The sequence below is a fragment of the Mastomys coucha genome, unplaced genomic scaffold (assembly GCF_008632895.1).
Source record: "Mastomys coucha isolate ucsf_1 unplaced genomic scaffold, UCSF_Mcou_1 pScaffold14, whole genome shotgun sequence".
Taxonomy (NCBI): domain Eukaryota; kingdom Metazoa; phylum Chordata; class Mammalia; order Rodentia; family Muridae; genus Mastomys; species Mastomys coucha.
In genome coordinates, this window is record NW_022196896.1 from 112,845,660 (window position 1) to 112,865,230 (window position 19,571).

At 44.4% G+C, this 19,571-nt stretch overlaps 1 protein-coding gene across 1 annotated transcript in view; it reads left to right on the top strand.

The window, feature by feature from the left end:
• The window catches only part of Efhd1 (EF-hand domain family member D1), a 48,054-nt gene extending 43,936 nt beyond the window's left edge, over positions 1-4,118 (top strand). Inside the window, exon 4 of the mRNA XM_031368288.1 lies at positions 2,947-4,118. Within this exon, the coding sequence (XP_031224148.1) occupies positions 2,947-3,081 (135 nt within the window). The 3' untranslated portion in view covers positions 3,082-4,118. The remainder of the gene's footprint in view (positions 1-2,946) is intronic.
• The last annotated feature ends 15,453 nt before the right edge of the window (positions 4,119-19,571 follow it).

The window sequence follows — 19,571 nt, forward strand, 5'->3', positions numbered from 1 at the left end:
GTCACACACTTCTGTTGTAGTCAATTTCCAACCCCAGTAAGCCCGTCCAAAGAACACATAACTTATTTTACTTAGTTGTTAGTTAGTTTTTTTCAAGACAGGGTTTTTCTCTGTGTAGTCCTGGCTGTCCTGGAACTCACTCTAGACCAGGCTGGCCTCGAACTCAGAGATCCATCTGCCTCTGCCTCCCAAGTGCTGGGATTAAAGGCATGTGCCACCATTGCCTGGCAGTTATTATATTTATAAGCCTCATGCCTAAATTGGGCAGATATACCACCTCACTACCTTCTCCAGGCCATGTGGTTTTGTCCCATTTTCCTTCCACCTCTTCTTCCTCCATCTTCCTCTGTCTCCTCCGCCTCCTCCTCTGTCTCCTTCCACTGTCTTCCTCTAAAACCTCCAGCCCTACCTTTCCCTTCTACTGCCCAGTCTTAGGGTCTAGCTTTTATTTGACCAGTTAAAATGGGAAGAAGGTTCACATGTAATCACCTGAGTGTGTACGTACTCTTAGGGATGGCCCAAATACAAACAACATCAGGGCAATCCACACCACACTTCTGATTCTCTGTATCGACCTCATGAATTCTGGGATTACAGGTATAATTACAGCTGCCACTCCGTCCAGCTTTATGAAGTACTGGGGACTAATAATAAATACATGTGGTTTCTTATATGCCAGTCAAGCACTCTACCGACTGATATGGTATTTTTTTTTTTTTTTTTTTTTTTTTTTTTTTTTTTTTTTTTTTTTTTTTTGGTTTTTCGAGACAGGGTTTCTCTGTGTAGTCCTTGCTGTCCTGGAACTCACTCTGTAGACCAGGCTGGCCTCGAACTCAGAAATCCACCTGCCTCTGCCTCCCAAGTGCTGGGATTAAAGGCATGCGTCACCACCACCACCACCACCACCACCCGGCCCTGATACGGTATTTTTGAAGATAAATCATTAAGTTAAAAAAATATTATGAAATCCCACTCATAACATAAACATAAACATGTAATACTTGTTTTTATTTAATTAGTTTTGGAGACTGGATCTCATACACTGGCTCTGGGTGGCCTAGGACTCTATATATCCAGATTGGCTTTGAAGGCAGAGGCAGGCGGATCTTTGAGTTTAAGGCCAGCCCGGTCTACAGAGTGAGTTCAAGGATAGCAAGGGCTACACAGAGAAACCCTATCTTGAAAAAAAACCAAACCATAAAAAAGCAGACTGGCCTTGAACACAACACTCTGCCTTCTGGGTGTTAGGACTGCAAATGTGAGCTACCACACTTAGTTAAACATACAGTGTTTTTATAATGTATGGTGCCAAAACAAGCCAAAACGTAATATTTAGTAGTAAATTTAGAATGACTCACTGAGTTTCAATTTTATTTTTGTGGCTACTGAGAGTTCAACCCAGGACCTCACGCATGCCAGGTAAGTCCTCAGCCACTGAATTATATTTCAGCCAAGAAGTACAATGTTGATGGAAACACAAAATCGGGGGGGTGGGGACAGTGGGAGGGGGAATGGAATTGATATATTGGAGCTGGAGAGCTGCTTCAGTGGTTACACATATGTAATGTTCTCCCAGAGGACCCAAGTTTACCCCGCAGCATCCACGTCATTCAGAAAGCTATTGTAAAGATTTTTCTTGTGGGCTGGGGAAATGGCTCAGCGGTTAAGAGCACTGACTGCTCTTCCAAAGGTCCTGAGTTCAAATCCCAGCAACTACATGGTGGCTCACAACCATCTATAATGGGATCCAGAGTCTTCTCTTCTGGTGTGTCTGAAGATAATGACAGTGTACTCATATGCATTAAATAAGTAAATCTTTAAAAAAAAAAGATTTCCTTTTGCAGTCCATATTAGATATAACCCCAACCAAAGATTCGCAAGGTGTGCTTTTGTTCTTCCACCTAGAATATAGCAATGTTTTTAAAAATATTTTTTATCAATTCTTTGGGAATTTTAAACAATGAATTTTGATCCTATTTGCCCCTGTCTCCTCCCCCTAACTCTTCCCAAATCCACCTCTTCCCCTCCACCCAACAACTTGCATCCCTTTACAAAATAATAATAATAATAATAATAATAATAATAATAATAATAATAATAATAATAACCTATTGACTCTGCTTAGTGATGCCCATATATTTCTGGATGTGAAACTGAAGCATGGTTGACCTACCAGGAGTCACACTTAAAGAAAACCGACTCTCTCTCCCAGAAGCCGTCAACTTCCCATAGGCCCTCAAGGTTCGGGGCTTACGAGCTACTTCCTACCCCGTGCTAGAAGGCTGACTGGCTTGATCGCATGCAGGTCTTGGGCAGGCAACCGCACCTGCTATGCGTTCCTGAGTACAGCGGGTGCCACTCCTTCAACTCCGGTACTCCCTGACCTCTGGTTCTTGCAGCATTCCCATCCACCCTTCCCTGATTGTCCCTAAGTCTTGGGAAAGGTGAGCGATGTAGGTGTCCCGTTTGTGTCTGAGCACTCCATAGTGGATTATCCTCCGCAACTTGATCAATCATGAGTTTCTGTGTCAACTGATGCACAAAGAACCCTCCCTGCTGAGGTCTGAGAGTGCCCCTTGGCCCGGTTCAAGGACTGGTCCACCAGAATGTAGCGATACCTACCGTTGTGAAACCAAAGAAACATAAATGTGGGAAACGGTTTGGGCAAGTGGCCTCACAGTAGAGCTTGCCTACCACCAGGAGCTAGAGGATGCGCATTAGCACCCTGAAAAAGAATCGAGAAACAACAACCTCCACCCCCTGAATTAGAAGCAGGTAGAAGCCAGCCACAAGTAAAGGACTCAGCAGCAGATTATGGTCCCTGTCCTCAGCAGTGCCAGTACCCTTTGTCCAAGCTTTGCATGGCCCCTGCAAGGGTTTGGGATGCCAGCACCCCCATATCCTTCCCTGCCCTCACCGCGTCATCTGTTTGCTATTTCTCTGCAGGCCCAGGCCTTGTCATGCTCCAGTAAGTTTGAAGCTGAATTAAAAGCTGAGCAAGATGAGCGGAAACGGGAGGAGGAGGCCAGGAGGCTCCGCCAGGCAGCCTTCCGGGAGCTCAAGGCGGCTTTCAGCGCTTAGTCCTGCTGACCTGACCCTTGACCATGCTGTGCCTCACTGACACCCTGGTGGTGATGACCAGGAGTTTCACATTTTTATCCCTGCAGCCCTCTGCGCAAATGACCTCCCCACTCAAGGCCCAGGCCTGTATCTTAGTGCTTCTGGATAACACAGTGACTGCTTTCAGCCTTCCCAGGGTCCTGGCCCCTCTTCCAAATGGTTTGCCAGCTGCCATTCCCAGCCTTCACTCCTCTGCCGTTATCTGTAGCCGAGATTCGTTTCTTCTTGGAAACCTTATTTGTCCCTGCGTAGTCCTAGGTCACAAGTCCTCTTCATCTATGGTTCTCAGAGGACATGTTGCCGGTCATGCCGGGTAGTTTTTCCTTTATGGTCCTTGCATTGTTTCCTGGGCAGCATCCGTCTTCTTGTCATTACTCAGTTTCCACTGGCTTCCTTCTCACTGTCCTCCACGCTAATGTGATGGCGGGATTTGAAGGAGGACCTGTGGGTCAGTATCACCAACCGGAGACTAGCTTGATGCTGTCTTTGCCCATCTCCTGGCTCTTAACAATGCCTACCCTTTTGTTGCCCCTCATTCTAAATTTCCCAATCTGGCCATTTTCCCACTCCTAAGTCCTTTACTGTTAAGAATGAAAGAATCGTCAGAAGTAATATTAGTGAGTAGAAGGACAGCCGCCATCAAACCCCAGGCAAATCAGAGTGGACCTATGAAATTCTCAAGTGACGTCCAAGGTCTTTTGAAGCCATGACCATCTCCCTGTGTCTGACATCAGCTCCAAAGAACTGAAAGAAATGAATGGAAAGAAGTGCATTCTCACCCATGGGACAGATTTTTGTATCTTGTGAGTTTCTTGGGACTTCTCTCACAAATACCAGGGGGTTGTATTTTTTAACAAAAACAAACCCAAAAAATTTTGATGTCATATTTATTACTTCTCTTTTGTAAACTGCTGTCTTTACAATAAAGAAAACATCTGCCCCTTCTATCTTACAGCTGTTTACTTTTAAATAAAATGCGCAAATGACATTTGCCTTCATACCAGCGTGCCTTTGGTCTTCTTTGACTTAGGGAATGGAAGAATGGGTTTTCTGTGGGGGTCAGTTCAGCCTTGGGCTTCCGTTGACACCGAGTTCCTGAAGTATGGGTAGAAATAGGAATAGGACAGGTAGGCCCGGAGGTGTAGCTCAGTGGATGGGCCTGGAGGTGTTGCTCAGTGGATAGAGCTGGAGATGTAGCTCAGTGGGTAAGGATGGAGGTGTAGCTCAGTGGGTAGAGTTGGAGGTGTAGCTCAGTGGGCAGAGCTGGAGGTGTAGCTCAGTGGGCAGAGCTGGAGGTGTAGCTCAGTGGGTAGAGATGGAGATGTAGCTCAGTGGGTAGAGATGGAGATGTAGCTCAGTGGGTGGAGCTGGAGATGTAGCTCAGTGGGTGAATTGTCTGCCTAGCATGCTTGAGTTCAAGCACTGTGCAACCAATTATGGGCAGTGGATTCCCATATTCTCAGCATTTTAGGACATAGATGCAGAATTTAAGTTTGTGGTTATCCTTGGCTATAGAATGAGTTTGAGGCCAGGCTAGGTTACATGAGACTTTGTTTTAAGGGAAGCCAGGGGAACCCCAAAGAAGAGGGGAGGAAGGATTCAAGGAGCCAGAGCACGAGAAACAACCCGTAGGATCAACTAAGCAAGGCTCATGAGCCTCATGGGGACTGAAGTGACAATTTCGGACCCTGTATGGGTCTGAGCTAAGTCCTCTGCATGTACGCTATGATTGCATAGCTTGGTGTTCTTATGGGCCCCCTAACAGTGATAGTTGGCGTTGTCTCTGACTCTTTTGCTTGTACATGGAGCCCTTTTTCTCCTAGTAGGTCATCTTCCCAGCCTTGATTTGATGGTTTGTGCCTAGTCTTACTGTAATTTGTTATGACATATTCAATTGATATCCTTGGGAGGCCTGCTCTTTTTGGAAGGGAGGGGGAGCAAGTGGAGGAGGAGGAAAAAGAGGAGGAGGAGGAGGAGGAGTGGAACTAGGGGAGCTAAGAGGAGTGGAGGCAATGGAGATTGTGTTCAGAATATATGAAGTATGTAAAGAATAAAAATTGAAAAAAAAAGAAAAATTTATGTACATTGACCAGCATCAAAAGCAACAACGAAACAAACAAAAGAGAGAAAGAAAGAAAGAAAGAAAGAAAGAAAGAAAGAAAGGAAGGAAGAAAAATCTAAACAACAAAGCTGGATGGTAGTGGTAATAAAAACAGAAAGAAAAGCAAGCCTAGTGCTGGTGGTGGCACCTTTAATTCCCAGCACTCAGGAGCCAGAGGCAGGCAGATCTTTGTGAGTTCAAGGGTAGCCTGGTCTACAGAGAGATCCAGGATAGCCAGGGTTATACAGAGAAACTCTGTCTGGAAAAAAAGAAAGAAAGAAAGAAAGAAACAAAAATCAACAAAAACAAAGTAGGCTGGGAAGGTGGCGGTTTCCACTGACAGTCACCCTAAGGCTGTAACCTGTTCGCCTGTTCCCTCCTGTGAGGATTCTTTCAGCTGCTGGTAAAGTCTAGTTTGTTTCTTTTGCTTCTTGATCCATTGACACTCTTACTAGAGCATGGTTTAATAATATATTGACTTTGACATATTAACTTTAACAAATATTTCCCACTAATGAAAGAAAATGATTTGTAGTCAGGACCAGAGGTGGAGAGGTATATAAGACCCTGAATCATTGTTGTTCGGTTTCTCTGTAAACCTAATCTCTTTAGGACATTCTATTAATAATGACCAGCAAGATGGCCCAGCAGGTACAGATGCTTGCTACCAAGCCTTACCACTTGAATTGGATACCCAGGCCTCACAGGTAGAGGAAGAGAACCGACTCCCGAAGATCATCCTCTGGACTCCCTAGGTATTCCTTAGCAAATGTTATCCAGGCCTCACCCCCACATTTAAAAAAAATGTAGGGCTGGTGACACTCAGCCGATAAAGGTGCTTGCTGCCAAACCTGCTGAGCTGAGTTCGATCCCGCGGTCCCACATGGTGTAAGGAAAGAACCAGCTCCCCAAGTTTTTCTAGACATAACTGAGAGAAAAAAAAGTCTTGAGACAAATACTTCCATAAGATTTATCTAGGCAAACCTGTGGAGCATTTTCTCAATTTGTGTTTAATGTGGGAGGGCCCAGGTCCTGGTGCCACCCACTCTTGGGCAGGTGGTCTTAAAGTGTTTAAGAAAGCAGATTGAGCCGGGCAGTGGTGGTGGTACGCCTTTCATCTCAGTACTTGGGAGGCAGAGGTAGGCGGATTTCTGAGTTTGAGGCCAGCCTGGTCTACAGAGTGAGTTCCAGGACAGCCAGGGCTACAACAGAGAAACCCCATCTCAAAAAAAGCCAAAAACAAACAAACAACAACAAAAAAAAAAAGAAAAGAAAGAAAGAAAGAAAGAAAGAAAGAAAGAAAGAAAGAAAGAAAGAGAGAAAGAGAGAAAGAGAAAAGAAAAGAAGAGAAAAGAAAAGAAAGAGAAAAGAGAGTAGAAAAGTAGAGACCTGCCATGGCTACGTGGAGAGAGGGGAAAGGGAGGGGGAGAGACGAAGCAAGAGGTAAGTGATGTGTTAGAATGGCGGGTCGTGTCAGAACATACCACACACTAAACCCAAACAGTTCCACGTGTAAGTTTAATTGAGAGGGGGAGAGATGGCAGTAGCAGGAAGAGAGAAGGAAGAGAGAAGGGAGAGAGAGAGAGAGAGAGAGAGAGAGAGAGAGAGATGGAGGTATGTTCTCCGTGTGTGTGTGGGGGTGTGTGTGTGTGTGAGTGTGTGTGTGTGTGTGTGTGTGTGTGTGTGTATGGGTTCTGATGTAGTGACCACAGGTAAAGGTGGGAGGTAAGCCCAATGGATTCTGGGAATATGGCGGCTGTTGCTCTGGCAACAGGTCTGAGACCCGTCCATGCATCTCCACAGGCTTTGGATGCCCTGATGCTAACAGTGAGAGTAAAGACAAGAGAGCAAGAGCTTGAGAGACTGCCAAGTTGTTTTTGACCACGGTATTTTATTGCAACAATAGAAACCTTAAGACAGCCAGTTTGGGGTCTCCTTTTTTGGGGGGGTTGGATGAGGGAAGGACAAAAAAAAAACCCCAAAAAACAAACCACCACCACCAACAACAACAAAATAAGATAAAAACAAAAGCCAAACAGAAAAAAAAATGTCTTTCTGTACAAACAGCCAAAGTAAGAGGTAAAACTCTCAAGTGACACAAAATGTCCCATTAGAGTTCTTCTTTTTTTTTTTTTTTTTTTTTTTTTTTTTTTGGTTTTTTGAGACAGGGTTTCTCTGTGTAGCCCTGGCTGTCCTGGAACTCACTCTGTAGACCAGGCTGGCCTCGAACTCAGAAATCCACCTGCCTCTGCCTCCCAAGTGCTGGGATTAAAGGCGTGCGCCACCATTGCCTGGCTCCCACTAGAGTTCTTAAGAGGACATATTTTGGGCCAGGTGACTACAAAGAGCAGAGGTACCAAGTCTTTGTGTCCTCCTGGTCCTCACTTCCCTTTAGCACTGTCACCTCCATCTCTGTTCCCAGCCTCTATATCTCCAGGGCCAAGGCCAAACCCCAGCCCTTTTCTGGCTCTTCCCTGAGGCTCTGCAGTGACCTGACTGGTTTTTCTGCTCTCCTTTTGCCCACTGTTTAGCTGGGACAGTCTCTGAAATGCAAATCTGTTCCTAGCATCTTCCTTCAAGCTTTGACCCCTGCTCATCTGGCCGCTGTACTGCCCTCCTGCCCTCCACCCTCTTTCCTTTGGAAACCCAAGGCCTGGGCCTGAAATGGTTCCTGAAAGTGCCACACCTCCACACTTGCACAGGCTGTTTCCTCTGATGGCTGGCTCTCCCTTCCCGCTCCCACTAGTGATCTACTTTTGCTTGACTCGGCCCAGGGTAGCTTCAAGAAGCATCCTCAGTGCTCCTAGGAGGGCAAGGAACACCCTAGGGTTCCTTTTTTTACCTTCAGGCTTTCTCTGTTGTAATCCTACATTCTGAAGGATTCCTCTCTCCGCTCTCGTGTTAGGGCTACAAATCTCTAAAAAAAAAAAAAAAACAAAAACCAAATAAACATACAAAAAAACCCCACGTGTTTGTTTAGTGTGTGTGTGTGCGTGAGTGTGTGTGTGTGTGTGTGTCTGCATGTAGAAGACAACACACAAAACTCAGTTCTCTTTTCCCACCATGTGGGTCCCTGGGATTGAATTCAGATTGTCTGGCTTAAAGGCACACTGACTAGGAACCTTTGCAAGGGCAGGAAGTCTCCTCTCATCTGCTGCTCTAGGCCTAACCTGTAACCAACAGGCAACTTTGTATGTAAATTTTGTATGCAAATGTGTATGCAAATATCATGAAGCTAAGCCAAGTTTGTTGAATAGATGGATAGACAAGGCAGGATGCCCATCGCTGACATCAGAGAACATCCAAGCACCTATTGTTATAATAATGAAATGCCCAAAGTCAAGAGTATAGTGCTGGCATCAGTTCATTCTGTTGAGGGCACTCATAGGAGACCATCAGCAAAGCAGGATCGTGTGTGTGTGTGTGTGTGTGTGTGTGTGTGTGTGTGTGTGTGTGTGCACGTGCGCGCACTCCCGTGTGTGTTGGTCCTATCATGAGGTAGCTAGGACTTTCAGAGCAAGAAGAAAGCTATGCTTACTGTTTTTATAACAGTTGTCTCAGAAACAATTTGTGGGCCTCTGGAAGAAAATGTGAATCCTCTTACAAAGTTGTTCTCTCAGTGGCCTAAGAACTCTACCCCTCCCAATGCCCCTTCCCCATGCTGTCCCTCTGACAGGGTCTCTGGTAGTTCAGGTTGGCCTCAAACTTTCTATGTTGCTAGCTAAAGATGGCATTGAACTGTTGTTCCTCTTGACTCTTATTTCATAACTTCTTGGATTACAGGCAGGTGGAGCTTTGGTTGCTGGACCTGGAGTCTGGGGCAGAGACCAAGAGGAGAGAGAGGGGGAAAGCAGAAGGCATCTTGGGGTAGGTGGCCATGAGGGCTGGCCTGTTGGAGTAAGAGCAGCCCAGGCAGAACATGGCAAGTGCTATCTCAGGGTTATTGATAGGGAGGTAGAAAAACTGGCACAGAGGGTTGATATTTGCCCAGCTCTAGTGCTGTGAGGCTTCTTATAAATATAAAGGTTTTGTGTCCTTTATTTAGGAACTAAAAGATCTAAGATGAGGTAGAAACCCCAAAAAAACATACATGCGGCAAAAACATTCATACACATAGATATAATTGCAGAACCTATGGCTAAGGATATAGGTCCAATGGGTCCAGTGCTTGCCTTGAATACTCATGGACCTAGATTTGATCACAATCATTTTGTAAACCAGATGTAGTGGCACATGCCTGCAATCCAAGCACTTATGAAATGAGAGTTGGGAGAGGCAGAAGTTCAATATCATCTTTAGCTACATAGAAAGTTCAAGACCAACCTGAACTCAGAGAGAGAGAGAGAGAGAGAGAGAGAGAGAGAGAGATCCTTAGGGCACTGAGAGCACAGCCTTAGAGGGGATTGCTCAGACAGTACATTACTATTGTCTCCTTTGCTCATCTGATTGAGATAGGGTCTCCTTATAGACCTTAGACTGGCCTGGAACTCATCTTTCCTACTTCAGTCTCCCAAAGTCTGAGGTTATCACTTAGAAACCAGAATGCTTGGTCAGCTATTGTCTTTTTTAAAGGCTTATTTTTATTTTTCATATTATTCTTATTCTTAATGGTTTTTCAAGACAGGGTTTCTCTGTATAATCCTGGCTGTCCTGGAACTCACTCTGTAGACCATGCTGGCCTTGAACTCAGAAATCTGCCTGCCTCTGCCTCCCAAGTGCTGGGATTAAAGGCGTGCCCCACCACTGCCTGGCTCTTTTTATTATTTTGAGACAGAGTCTGTCTATGTAGTCTTAGTTCTCCTGGAACTAGCATGTGGACCAGGCTGGTCCAAACTCCAAGAGATCTGCCTGCCTCTGTCTCTATTTTTATTAAATTACGTGTATGCGTGTATGTTTGTGTATGAGCATTTGTGAGTATAGGTGCCCACAGAATCCAGAAGAGGGCATCAGATCCCTTGGAGCGAGAGATGTGATGCCGGTGGTTTGAGTCTTCCAACACGGATGATGATGGGAACTAAACTCAGGTCCTCTGGAAGAGCAGCATCTCCTCCTAACTGCTTCCTCATCATCTCACCAGGACTGCTATTGTCTTTTTGACAGATAATTTAGTGATTCTTTTTTCTTTTAACATCGAAATTTCTGTCTGTGTTAGCTACTTATTTCTGCGTTAAACAAACCATCTGATGACTTCATGGCTTAAAGTAATAATTAACATTTATCAGCTCACCGAGCATTTGAGAGGGCTAGGGATGCAGAAGCAGTTTAATTGGGTGAGTCTGACTCAGGGCCTCGCAGTGTGGCTGCAGTTAAAATGGCAGGTGGAGTGCCAAGATCTAAGGCTGCACTTGGGCCAGAGAAGCTGTTTGTAGTGTGACTCACTCCTGTGGTTTAAAGGTTGGTGCTAGCTGTTGGCAGAAGGCCTCAGTTGCCAGCCATGGAAACTCCTCTGGGCTTTTTTTTTTCCCCGTGTCTTTCCAACACAGAGAAGCACTTGCTGCACCTGTGGCCCTTTCCCATAAAAACAAGATGTCTTTTGCTTTCAGTGCTCATTTGTGTGGATGTGTGATCCACCTGAGGACAGATGACCTGATTGTCGTCAAGGGTTTTATTATTAGAAAGAACACCAACGGGGGTGGGTTTCCACCCAGCACAAGTGCTTCAAGAGAGTAAAGTATAAGTCGTTATGGACTTTTGCTTCGGAAAGCATACTGTCATCCCCCTGCCCCCGGTAGCCTACTGATTATATAGGTTGGGTATATTGAGAAGAAATGGCAAGAGCCATCTTAGAGTTAACCATTACAGAATCAGAGTTCTTAATCACCAGTAACAGGCTCTAAGCCAGACTGATTGAAATAGGACAAGAATCAATTGAGAAGACATTGATGAGCTCCCAGAAAGACTAGCAGAGGAAAAGGGTGGGTATCAAGCTAAAAAATGGGCATGAGGCCAAGCAACTGGGACACAGGCCAAGAGTACAGCCTGGGAATCAGCCAGGGATAGTGCCGCTGCCCTAGCTGCCCAGAACTCTGTGGTGGCTTGCCTCTTCGGGTCATTTACTTCAGCTCCAGACTCCAAAGCTAAGCTCAGTCATGTGCCCACAAGTTGGGATTGAGGGGTAGCAATTGGAATTTTTTTTTTTCTTTTCTGTCTTCTGTAAAGGAAACCAGGTGCTTCCAGGTCCCGTTTGCCACTAACAATTTTACTTTCCCCAAACATGGGAAGATCTTCCAAGTACGGAAGTCTCTAGAAAGTGGCAGGTGTCCACTGCAGAGGCACCCACGGGTTTTTTTTGTTTGTTTGTTTCTAGACAGGGTCTCACTGTGTAGTCAAGGCTAACCTGGAACTCACAGTCTTCGTGCCCCAGCCTTCCCAGTGCTGAGATAAGAATGTGCATGGCTGCTCCCACCTTTCTTCATGACTTTGGACCTCGGAATATTTCCTGTAGGTAAAAAGGTCAAAGTAGAAAAGAAAGTATATCTAAGGGAGCATATACAGTATTCTTCGTTTCTCTTTTTAAGAAAAGGGTGTTATTTTTATTTATTCTTTGAGAAGGTCATACATGTATACAATGTATTTTGATCATATCCACTGCTCTACTGCCCACTCCCGACTTCTCCCCAGTCAGTATTCTTTTTAACGATAAAACCCTTGACAGCAAACAGGCAGTCTGTCTACAGATGGATCAGGAATCCGCACAAATGGGCATTGAAAACAAAAGACACTGGGCGGTGGTGGCGCATGCCTTTAATCCCAGCACTCGGGAGGCAGAGGCAGGCTAATTTCTGAGTTCGAGGCCAGCTTGGTCTACAGAGTGAGTTCCAGCACAGCCAGGGCTACACAGAGAAACCCTGTCTCGAAAAATAAAAAAAAAAAAGAAAAAAGAAAACAAAAGATATCTTGTTTGCTGGGGGAAAAGCCAGGGTTACAGCAGTACGCACAGTGATGCTACATGTTTGGCTTGCCTGTTTTAGATGGGATCCATAAAACCATGTTTCTGCCCAAGAAGATAGCAGCAATCACATGGGTTTCGGGTTATCCATAGTATTCCCAGAACAGAGTAGTACCAAATATGCAGGGACCCATTCCCTTGTTCATATATGCAAAATTTTGTGCACATGAGACTGAGGGGAGGAGACCCCATAATCCCATAGACCAGGTGAGGATATTCAGGTTTTCCCCTTTAGGTTTGTGATTCTAAAAAATAAAAAAATAAAAATGTAACTGTAAGATATTGCTTTCATACTACAATAACGGCCACCACCATCACTACTATTTTTATTTTTCAAGGTGGAGATTTTTTTTATTTCATTCTGGTCATGAGTTTGACATGTAGCCAAGGATTATCTTCTTCAACTTGTGATTCTCCTGCCTCCACATCTCAAATGCGAGGCTTACAGACTTGTACTCTCAAGCTTCGTTCATGAGGTACTAGGGATCCAATTATGGAGGCAATCTTTTTTTTTTTTTTAAAGATTTATTTATTATTATACATAAGTACACTGTAGCTGTCTTCAGACGCACCAGAAGAAGATGTCAGATCTCATTATGAATGGAATGGTTGTGAGCCACCATGTGGCTGCTGGGACTTGAACGCAGGACCTTCGGAAGAGCAGTCAGTGCTCTTACCCGCTAATTGGGTCTCCAGCCCAGAAGGCAATCTTTTTTTTTTTCTTTTTTTTTGAGACAGGGTTTCTCTGTATAGCCTTGGCTGTCCTGGAACTCACTCTGTAGACCAGGCTGGCCTCGAAATCAGAAATCTGCCTGCCTCTGCCTCCTAAGTGCTGGGATTAAAGGCATGCATCACCACTGCCTGGTGTGCTATTTTTTTCTTTTTAAAGAAATAAAAAAGAACAGAGTCTGGAAGTGGTAGTCTATATTTATAATTTTAGCATTCAGCGGGCTGAGGCAGAAAGATCTTGAGAAGGAGGCCAAGCTGAGTGACAGAGTTTTAAGCCAGTGTAGGTTACACAGAAAGACCCTTTCTCAACTTCCCTCCTAAGCAAACACACCGATAAGAAAGTTGGTGTCTCAGTTTCTTTTTTTTTGCTGTTTCTTCTTCTCAAAGATATTTGTCATAGTAACAGCGGCTTGAAGCAGCTGTTCATGTCCCATCCACACTGAGAAGACTGGGATGAAAGCACATTGCTCCTTAGTTCTCTCTGTCCATTATGCAGCCCAGGATCCTGGTCACTGGATGGTGCCACCCACAGTGGTCAGGGTGCTGCCCAAAGTGAACAGGTCTTTCATCTCAACCAGCATTATTACAATCATCCCCTATAGGTCTCTCCTAGAAGGCCCTATCTTCTCTATGACTCCAGTTGACAGCTAACACTAAATTATCACAGATTGGAATGGACAACCAGAAATAAAATGAGAGAAACAGTTCAATAATGCCCTAGCAGAAGTATGAACCTGAATATGAAAAAAGATTGAGAAAACAGATAATGTTTTGAGACATACGATGGACTGTTAGGAAAAAAGAATGCATATGTTTTCAAGATTTCTTTATGGCTTAATTTTCTTAGCCATCCAAAGGTTTGAAAAGAATTGAAGATGTCCAAGAAGTTTTATAGTAAAAGTCTGTTTTGGTAAAATGTAAAAATGGACTTATCGCCACAGGTTTCGTCTCTATGGCCTCTCCTGAGCATGTCTCCTCAGCTCTCTGGTTTGGCATCTTCAGTCTTCTTTGTATTTTCCCGTTGTTTTCTAGGCCAACCCTCTTAGAGTTCTACGTTGGCCCATTTCCAATTACTATAATAAAATACTGAAGCCTGGTAACTTTTTAAGAAAAGGGGCTTAGCTGGGCGGTGGTGGCACATGCCTTTAATCCCAGCACTTGGGAGGCAGAGGCAGGTGGATTTCTAGTTCAAGGCCAGCCTGGTCTACAGAGTGAGTTCCAGGACAGCCAAGGCTATACAGAGAAACCCTGTCTCGAAAAACCAAAAAAAAAAAAAAAAAAAAAAAAAAAAAAGAAAGAAAGAAAGAAAAAGAAAAGGAGCTTATTTTACTCACAGATTTAGAGGTTAGTAATCCAGCTAGTATAGCACAAGCTCTTGTAAGGTCTCTTCGCTGTGCCACATAATGGCAATGGCATCATGATGGGAGTATGTGTGAAAAAAAGAGTACTTGTAATGAGATAGGACCTCATAAAGTGAGGAGAAGCCCTTTTGCAATGCCCTCTCACAGGAACAATTAGAATCCCATAAGAACTACCTTACTGTGTTCCAGGAAAACACGCGCTGCTTAACACCTCAATGAATTATCTTGAGGACTCAATTCTTGATAATACCACTACTTTCTAACCTTACTCAGCGGAGACCAACCTTTCCACATATGCGTCTTTGGTGATGTCTTAGTTAAGGTTACCTTCCCTGTGAAGAAGACACTGTGACCACAGCAACTCTTATAAAGGAAAACATTTAATTGGGGCTGGCTCACAGTTCAGAGGTTCAGTCCATTATTGTCATGGTGAGAAGCATGGTGGCCTGCAGGCAGACATGGTGCTGGAGGGGGAGCTGAAAGTTCAACAACTGTCAGCAGGCAGCAGGAAGAGATAGGAGGCATTCTAGGGCATGCTGGAGCTTCTGAAACCTTAAGGCCCATCCTGTGACACACTTCCTCCAACAAAGCCACACCTCATCTAATAAGGCCATACCTCTAATAATGCCATTCTCTGGGTCTATGGAGGCTGTTTTCTTTCAAATAACCACAAAAGGGGACAAAGTTCATGCAAACTGTAGTCCGAGCAGGTCCCAATCTGAGTGGCTACTGGCCTCTGCACCAACACTTCGCTTCCCTTTATTTCTACTTTTAAACTTTCCAGAGCTCTTCCTGTTTGTTTTTAAAGATTTATTTATTTATTATATGTAAGTACTCTGCAGCTGTCTTCAGACACTCCAGAAGAGGGTGTCAGATCTCATTACGGATGGTTGTGAGCCACCATGTGGTTGCTGGAATTTGAACTCAGGACCTCTGGAAGAACAGTCAGTACTCTTAACAACTGAGCCATCTCTTCAGCCCCAGACCTCTTCTTTTTATGACCTCTTTCCTAACTTTCTGTTCCTCTTGCCTGGACATTTCTAGGCACTAAACCCAAGATCATTTCATCAGTCCTACACCTTTTGACCCATCTCTAGTTGGCACTACTAACTGGTCCTTTCCTGATTCTGCTGAGATGAGCTCCTTCTTCTAGCCTAATGTACTAGATATCTCTCTGTATCAACAATACTTTTTCCTCCCAAAGGCATGAGCTTCTAACTTCCCACTGAATACAGGCAGTACCTGGGTTTCAAACACCCAGAGCCTCAGCTCACATTACCTCTGACCCTGTTGTTTCACCCTTCTGATGACTGTATTAGCTTGCTAGGACTCTTATAACCAAAAAGTGGCTTAAAACAGATATTTTAAATTAATCACGTGTGGAGTTTGAATGAGAATGGCCCCCAGAGGCTCATATGTTTTAATACATGGGTTCTAGTTGGTAGGATGGTTTGGGGGAGTATATTAGTCAGAGTTACCTAGACGAACAGCAGAGATAAAATACAAACACATATTTAATGTAAATGTTATAAAAATATATAAATATACAATATATTGTATAAATATAATATATACATATATAAGTTTATATAGTTAAGAAGGGTTTATTCCAATGGCTTACAGGCTGTGTCCTGTAATAGTCCAACAATGTTCTTCTCCCAACAGCAAATCTGAGAATTCAGTAGCTGTTTAGTCCATCAGGCTGGATGTCTCAGCTGGTCTTCAGTATATGTAGGAATCATGAAGAAATAGCCCAAAACGCTAGTGAAGTGCGAGTGAGGGCAAGCAGGCACAGAGCAAAAGCCTCTCCCTTCCTTTTCCTTATATAGGCTGCCACGAGGAGGTGTGGCACAGGGTTGGGGTGGGTCTTCCTACTTCAAATAAGCCATAGAAAAGTAACGGAGACATCATGTTAAATAAACCAATTAACTAAAAATCTCTCACAGTGCCTAGTGAGTAGGATTTCTAGTCAATTCCAGAAGTAGCCAAGTCGACAACCAAGAATAGCCACCACAGGAAGGATTTGGAGATGGTGCATTGTTGGAGGAGGTGTGGCCTTGTTGGAGGAGGTGTGGCCTTGTTGGAGGAGGTGTGGCCCTGGGAGCAGGCTTTGGGGTTTCAGAAGACTTGTCTGTTCCCAGTTTGTCTTTATGTAAAAGTGCTTCGTATCTGTCTGAATAATTGTCATCTCCAAGGCTCACTGCCTCTGTCTGCTAACCTAGGCCTAGTCCTGGAAGCTCCTAGCCCCTGTGCAATCTAATCTAGGCCTAGAATGTTTTCAGCCTCTGAGACTGACTCCCGAAAAAGCTCACCTTTTCTTGTTCTTTCTGAACGCTAGCTGGCTGGTTCAACTCAGCTGTTCTGACTCAACCTCCTCTCCCAGTCGATTTAGTCAATCTGGCTTTTCTCTCTGCCTCTCAATTGTTCGGCTTGGGTTCAGACCAACTCTAGCAATCTTTTCTAATCTTCTGGCTCCTCCTCATTCTCCTTCTGTCTTTACCTGTGTCTAGCTTGTTCTTTCTTCAGCCCATCTCTGTAAAACTCTCTCAGGAAAACTGCCTCCTTCTCCCTTTCAACTCTACTGCACTGTCTCCATGAACTCTACTGTATCCTGTATTGCACTCTCTTCTTCCTGCCCTGTCTGTCTCTCCCTTAAGTAGCTTCCCTTTCCCCTCTCTTTTAATGGCAGTTGGGCATATCCTACTCTGTCAACTCTTTCTCTGATTTGTCACCTTTTCTGCCACTCAATTAGACATGACTTTCAAACTTGGGTGCTTCCTTCTACAAACTCACTTTACCTTCGTTGTTTGGAATTAAAGGTGAGTACTAAGGGTGTGTCTGTATTCCAGCCAGAGGGATTAAAGGAGTTTGCTAAGGGCTGAGCCATACCCTAACTAGAAACAGGTTCAAACATCCTGTAACGTCGTCTCTCTCAACTCCTTGTTTATGGATTGGGATGTGAGCTCTTAACATTTCCTACTGCTATGCCTTTGCTCTGCCATCATAGACGCTAACCTTCTGAAACTGTAAGTTCAATTAAATGCTTTCTTTTGTAAGTTGTCTTGGTCATGATTTTTTTTTCCACAGCAATAGAAAAATAACTAAGACATGCCTGTTTTGGAAGATGGATGTCAAATTGTTTGTAGGTTGATTTTGGAGGCTGTGAAAGAGACTGTCCCATGCCTCTCTCACTGGTTGCCAGCAATTTTTGATGTTCCCCAGCTTGTAGAAACAACACCCTCACTTCTGCCTTCATCTTCAAATGATAATCTCCTTGTGGGTATTTTTGTCCAACGCTCTCCTGCCACCATGAGTTTTGAAAGAGAGTCTTACTATATAGGTCAGAGTGGCCTTGAACTCACAGTGATCCTCCTGCTTCATCCTTCAGAGTACAGAGATTACAGGCCTGGCTTTATTTCCCCATTTTCATAAGGGCACCTGGCATATTAAATTAGTCCCCACCCTCAGTCATCTCATTTGATCGTGAGTAGCCAGCCTTGGAAGGCCTGTCTTCAGATAAGGTCACTTTCCAAGGTACTTGTGGGTTAGGATGTCCGCATACCTTTTTGGGAGACACAATTTAATCCATAATCATGATGTCCCAGACTCTGTCGCTGTAAACAAATGACTCCAAGATGTAATGGCTTCAAATGTCCATTTTATTATGCCGCAGGAGTCAATGGATCAGGAATTCAGACAAAGTGCCATGAGGGTACTTGTCTCTCCTTCATGATGTCTTGGGCTTTGATGCCCTGGGATGACCTGACTGGCAGGGCCAATTCATTTAGTGTTTTTTTCCACTCAGTCTTCTGGCTGTAGATGCTGGCTGGCTGTTGGCTGAAGCTTCAATTGGGGCTGTTGATGAAAAAGCCACATACAAGGGCCTCTTTTTTTTTTTTTTTTTTTTTTTTTTTGAGACAGGGTTTCTCTGAAATCTGCCTGCCTCTGCCTCCCAAGTGCTGGGATTAAAGGCATGCACCACCACTGCCTGGCTACAAGGGCCTCTTCTTGTGGTTTAAACTCAAGACAGTATTCTAGTTAACCCTAATTGTCACTTTGACACAGCCTAGAGTCATCTGAGAGGAATGGGTTTCCCATTGAGGAACTGCCTAAATTAGATTGGCCTGTGGGCTTGTTGAGGGGTGGGGCATTGCCTGGATTGTTAATTGATGTAGAAGGGCCTGGCCTACTGCAAGCAGCAAAATCCCTGGGCTGGCAGTCCTGGGTTGTCTAAGAACACTAGTAAGCATGGGCCTAGGAACACGTTTGTAAGCAACCCTTTCCATGGTTTCTGCTTTGAGTTCCTGCTTACATTTTCACTGTGAGCCAGGTGAGAGTGGTACATGCCTCAGTCCCAGTACGTAGGAGGCAGAGGCAGGCAGAGCTGTGTGAGTTCAAGGGCAGCCTAGTCTACAGAGTGAGTTCAGGACAGCCAGAGCTTTGCAGAGAAACTCCGACTTGAAAAATGAGCCAACCAAACCAAACCAAAGACATCTTTTCTTGAGAGCACATCCTTGCTTGTCAGGGTCAGCAACACCAGATGCTGGCAGTAATACAGCTCTTCAGTGGGTCTTTCAGACTCTCATGCTGCTTCACTTATCTGGGGTCATCCATATTTTCCCTTCCCCTCGTTCTTTCCCTATGTATTAGTTCCCTTTCCTGTTGCTGTAAGAAAAGACCCTGAAGGAATTTACTTAAGAGATAAAGGCCCTATTTTGGCTCTAAGTTCAAGAGTACAGTTCACCTTGGCGGGGAGAGTCATGATGGCAAGAGCTTGAGCCGGCGGTCCCATCAGGTCCAAGGTCAGGAAGTCGAGTCTGATGGAAGCTTTCTTTTTGTTGTTTTTTGTTTTTTGTTTTTGTTTTTTTTTCGAGTGATGGAAGCTTTGAATGCTTCTGTGTAGCTTGTTCACTTAGGCCTTATTCACTCCAGAATCCTAGCTTATGGAATGGTGTGTCCCACTTTACCTACTCCTGGGTTTCCCCACATTGATCAACATAATCTAGATCATCTCTCATAAATTTGCTCAGGTATTTGTTTCCACGGTGACTCCAAATCCCATCAAGTTGACAGTCAAGATGAATGATCACTCTCTGAATTCAATGCTCTTCTGTATAGTTTGACTTTGAAAGGATTCAAGACTCAGGAAGGGAGAGAGAGGGGGAAGTTGGTGTGTATATATATGTTTTCAAGTGTTCAATTCAGTGCTCCCAACAGGCTAGACTGGGAGTCTACCACTGTGTTCTGAAACTTAAGTTTTCAACATTTCCTTTTAAGATAAAGCCATTTGAGTATATTTAAAAAAAAAAAA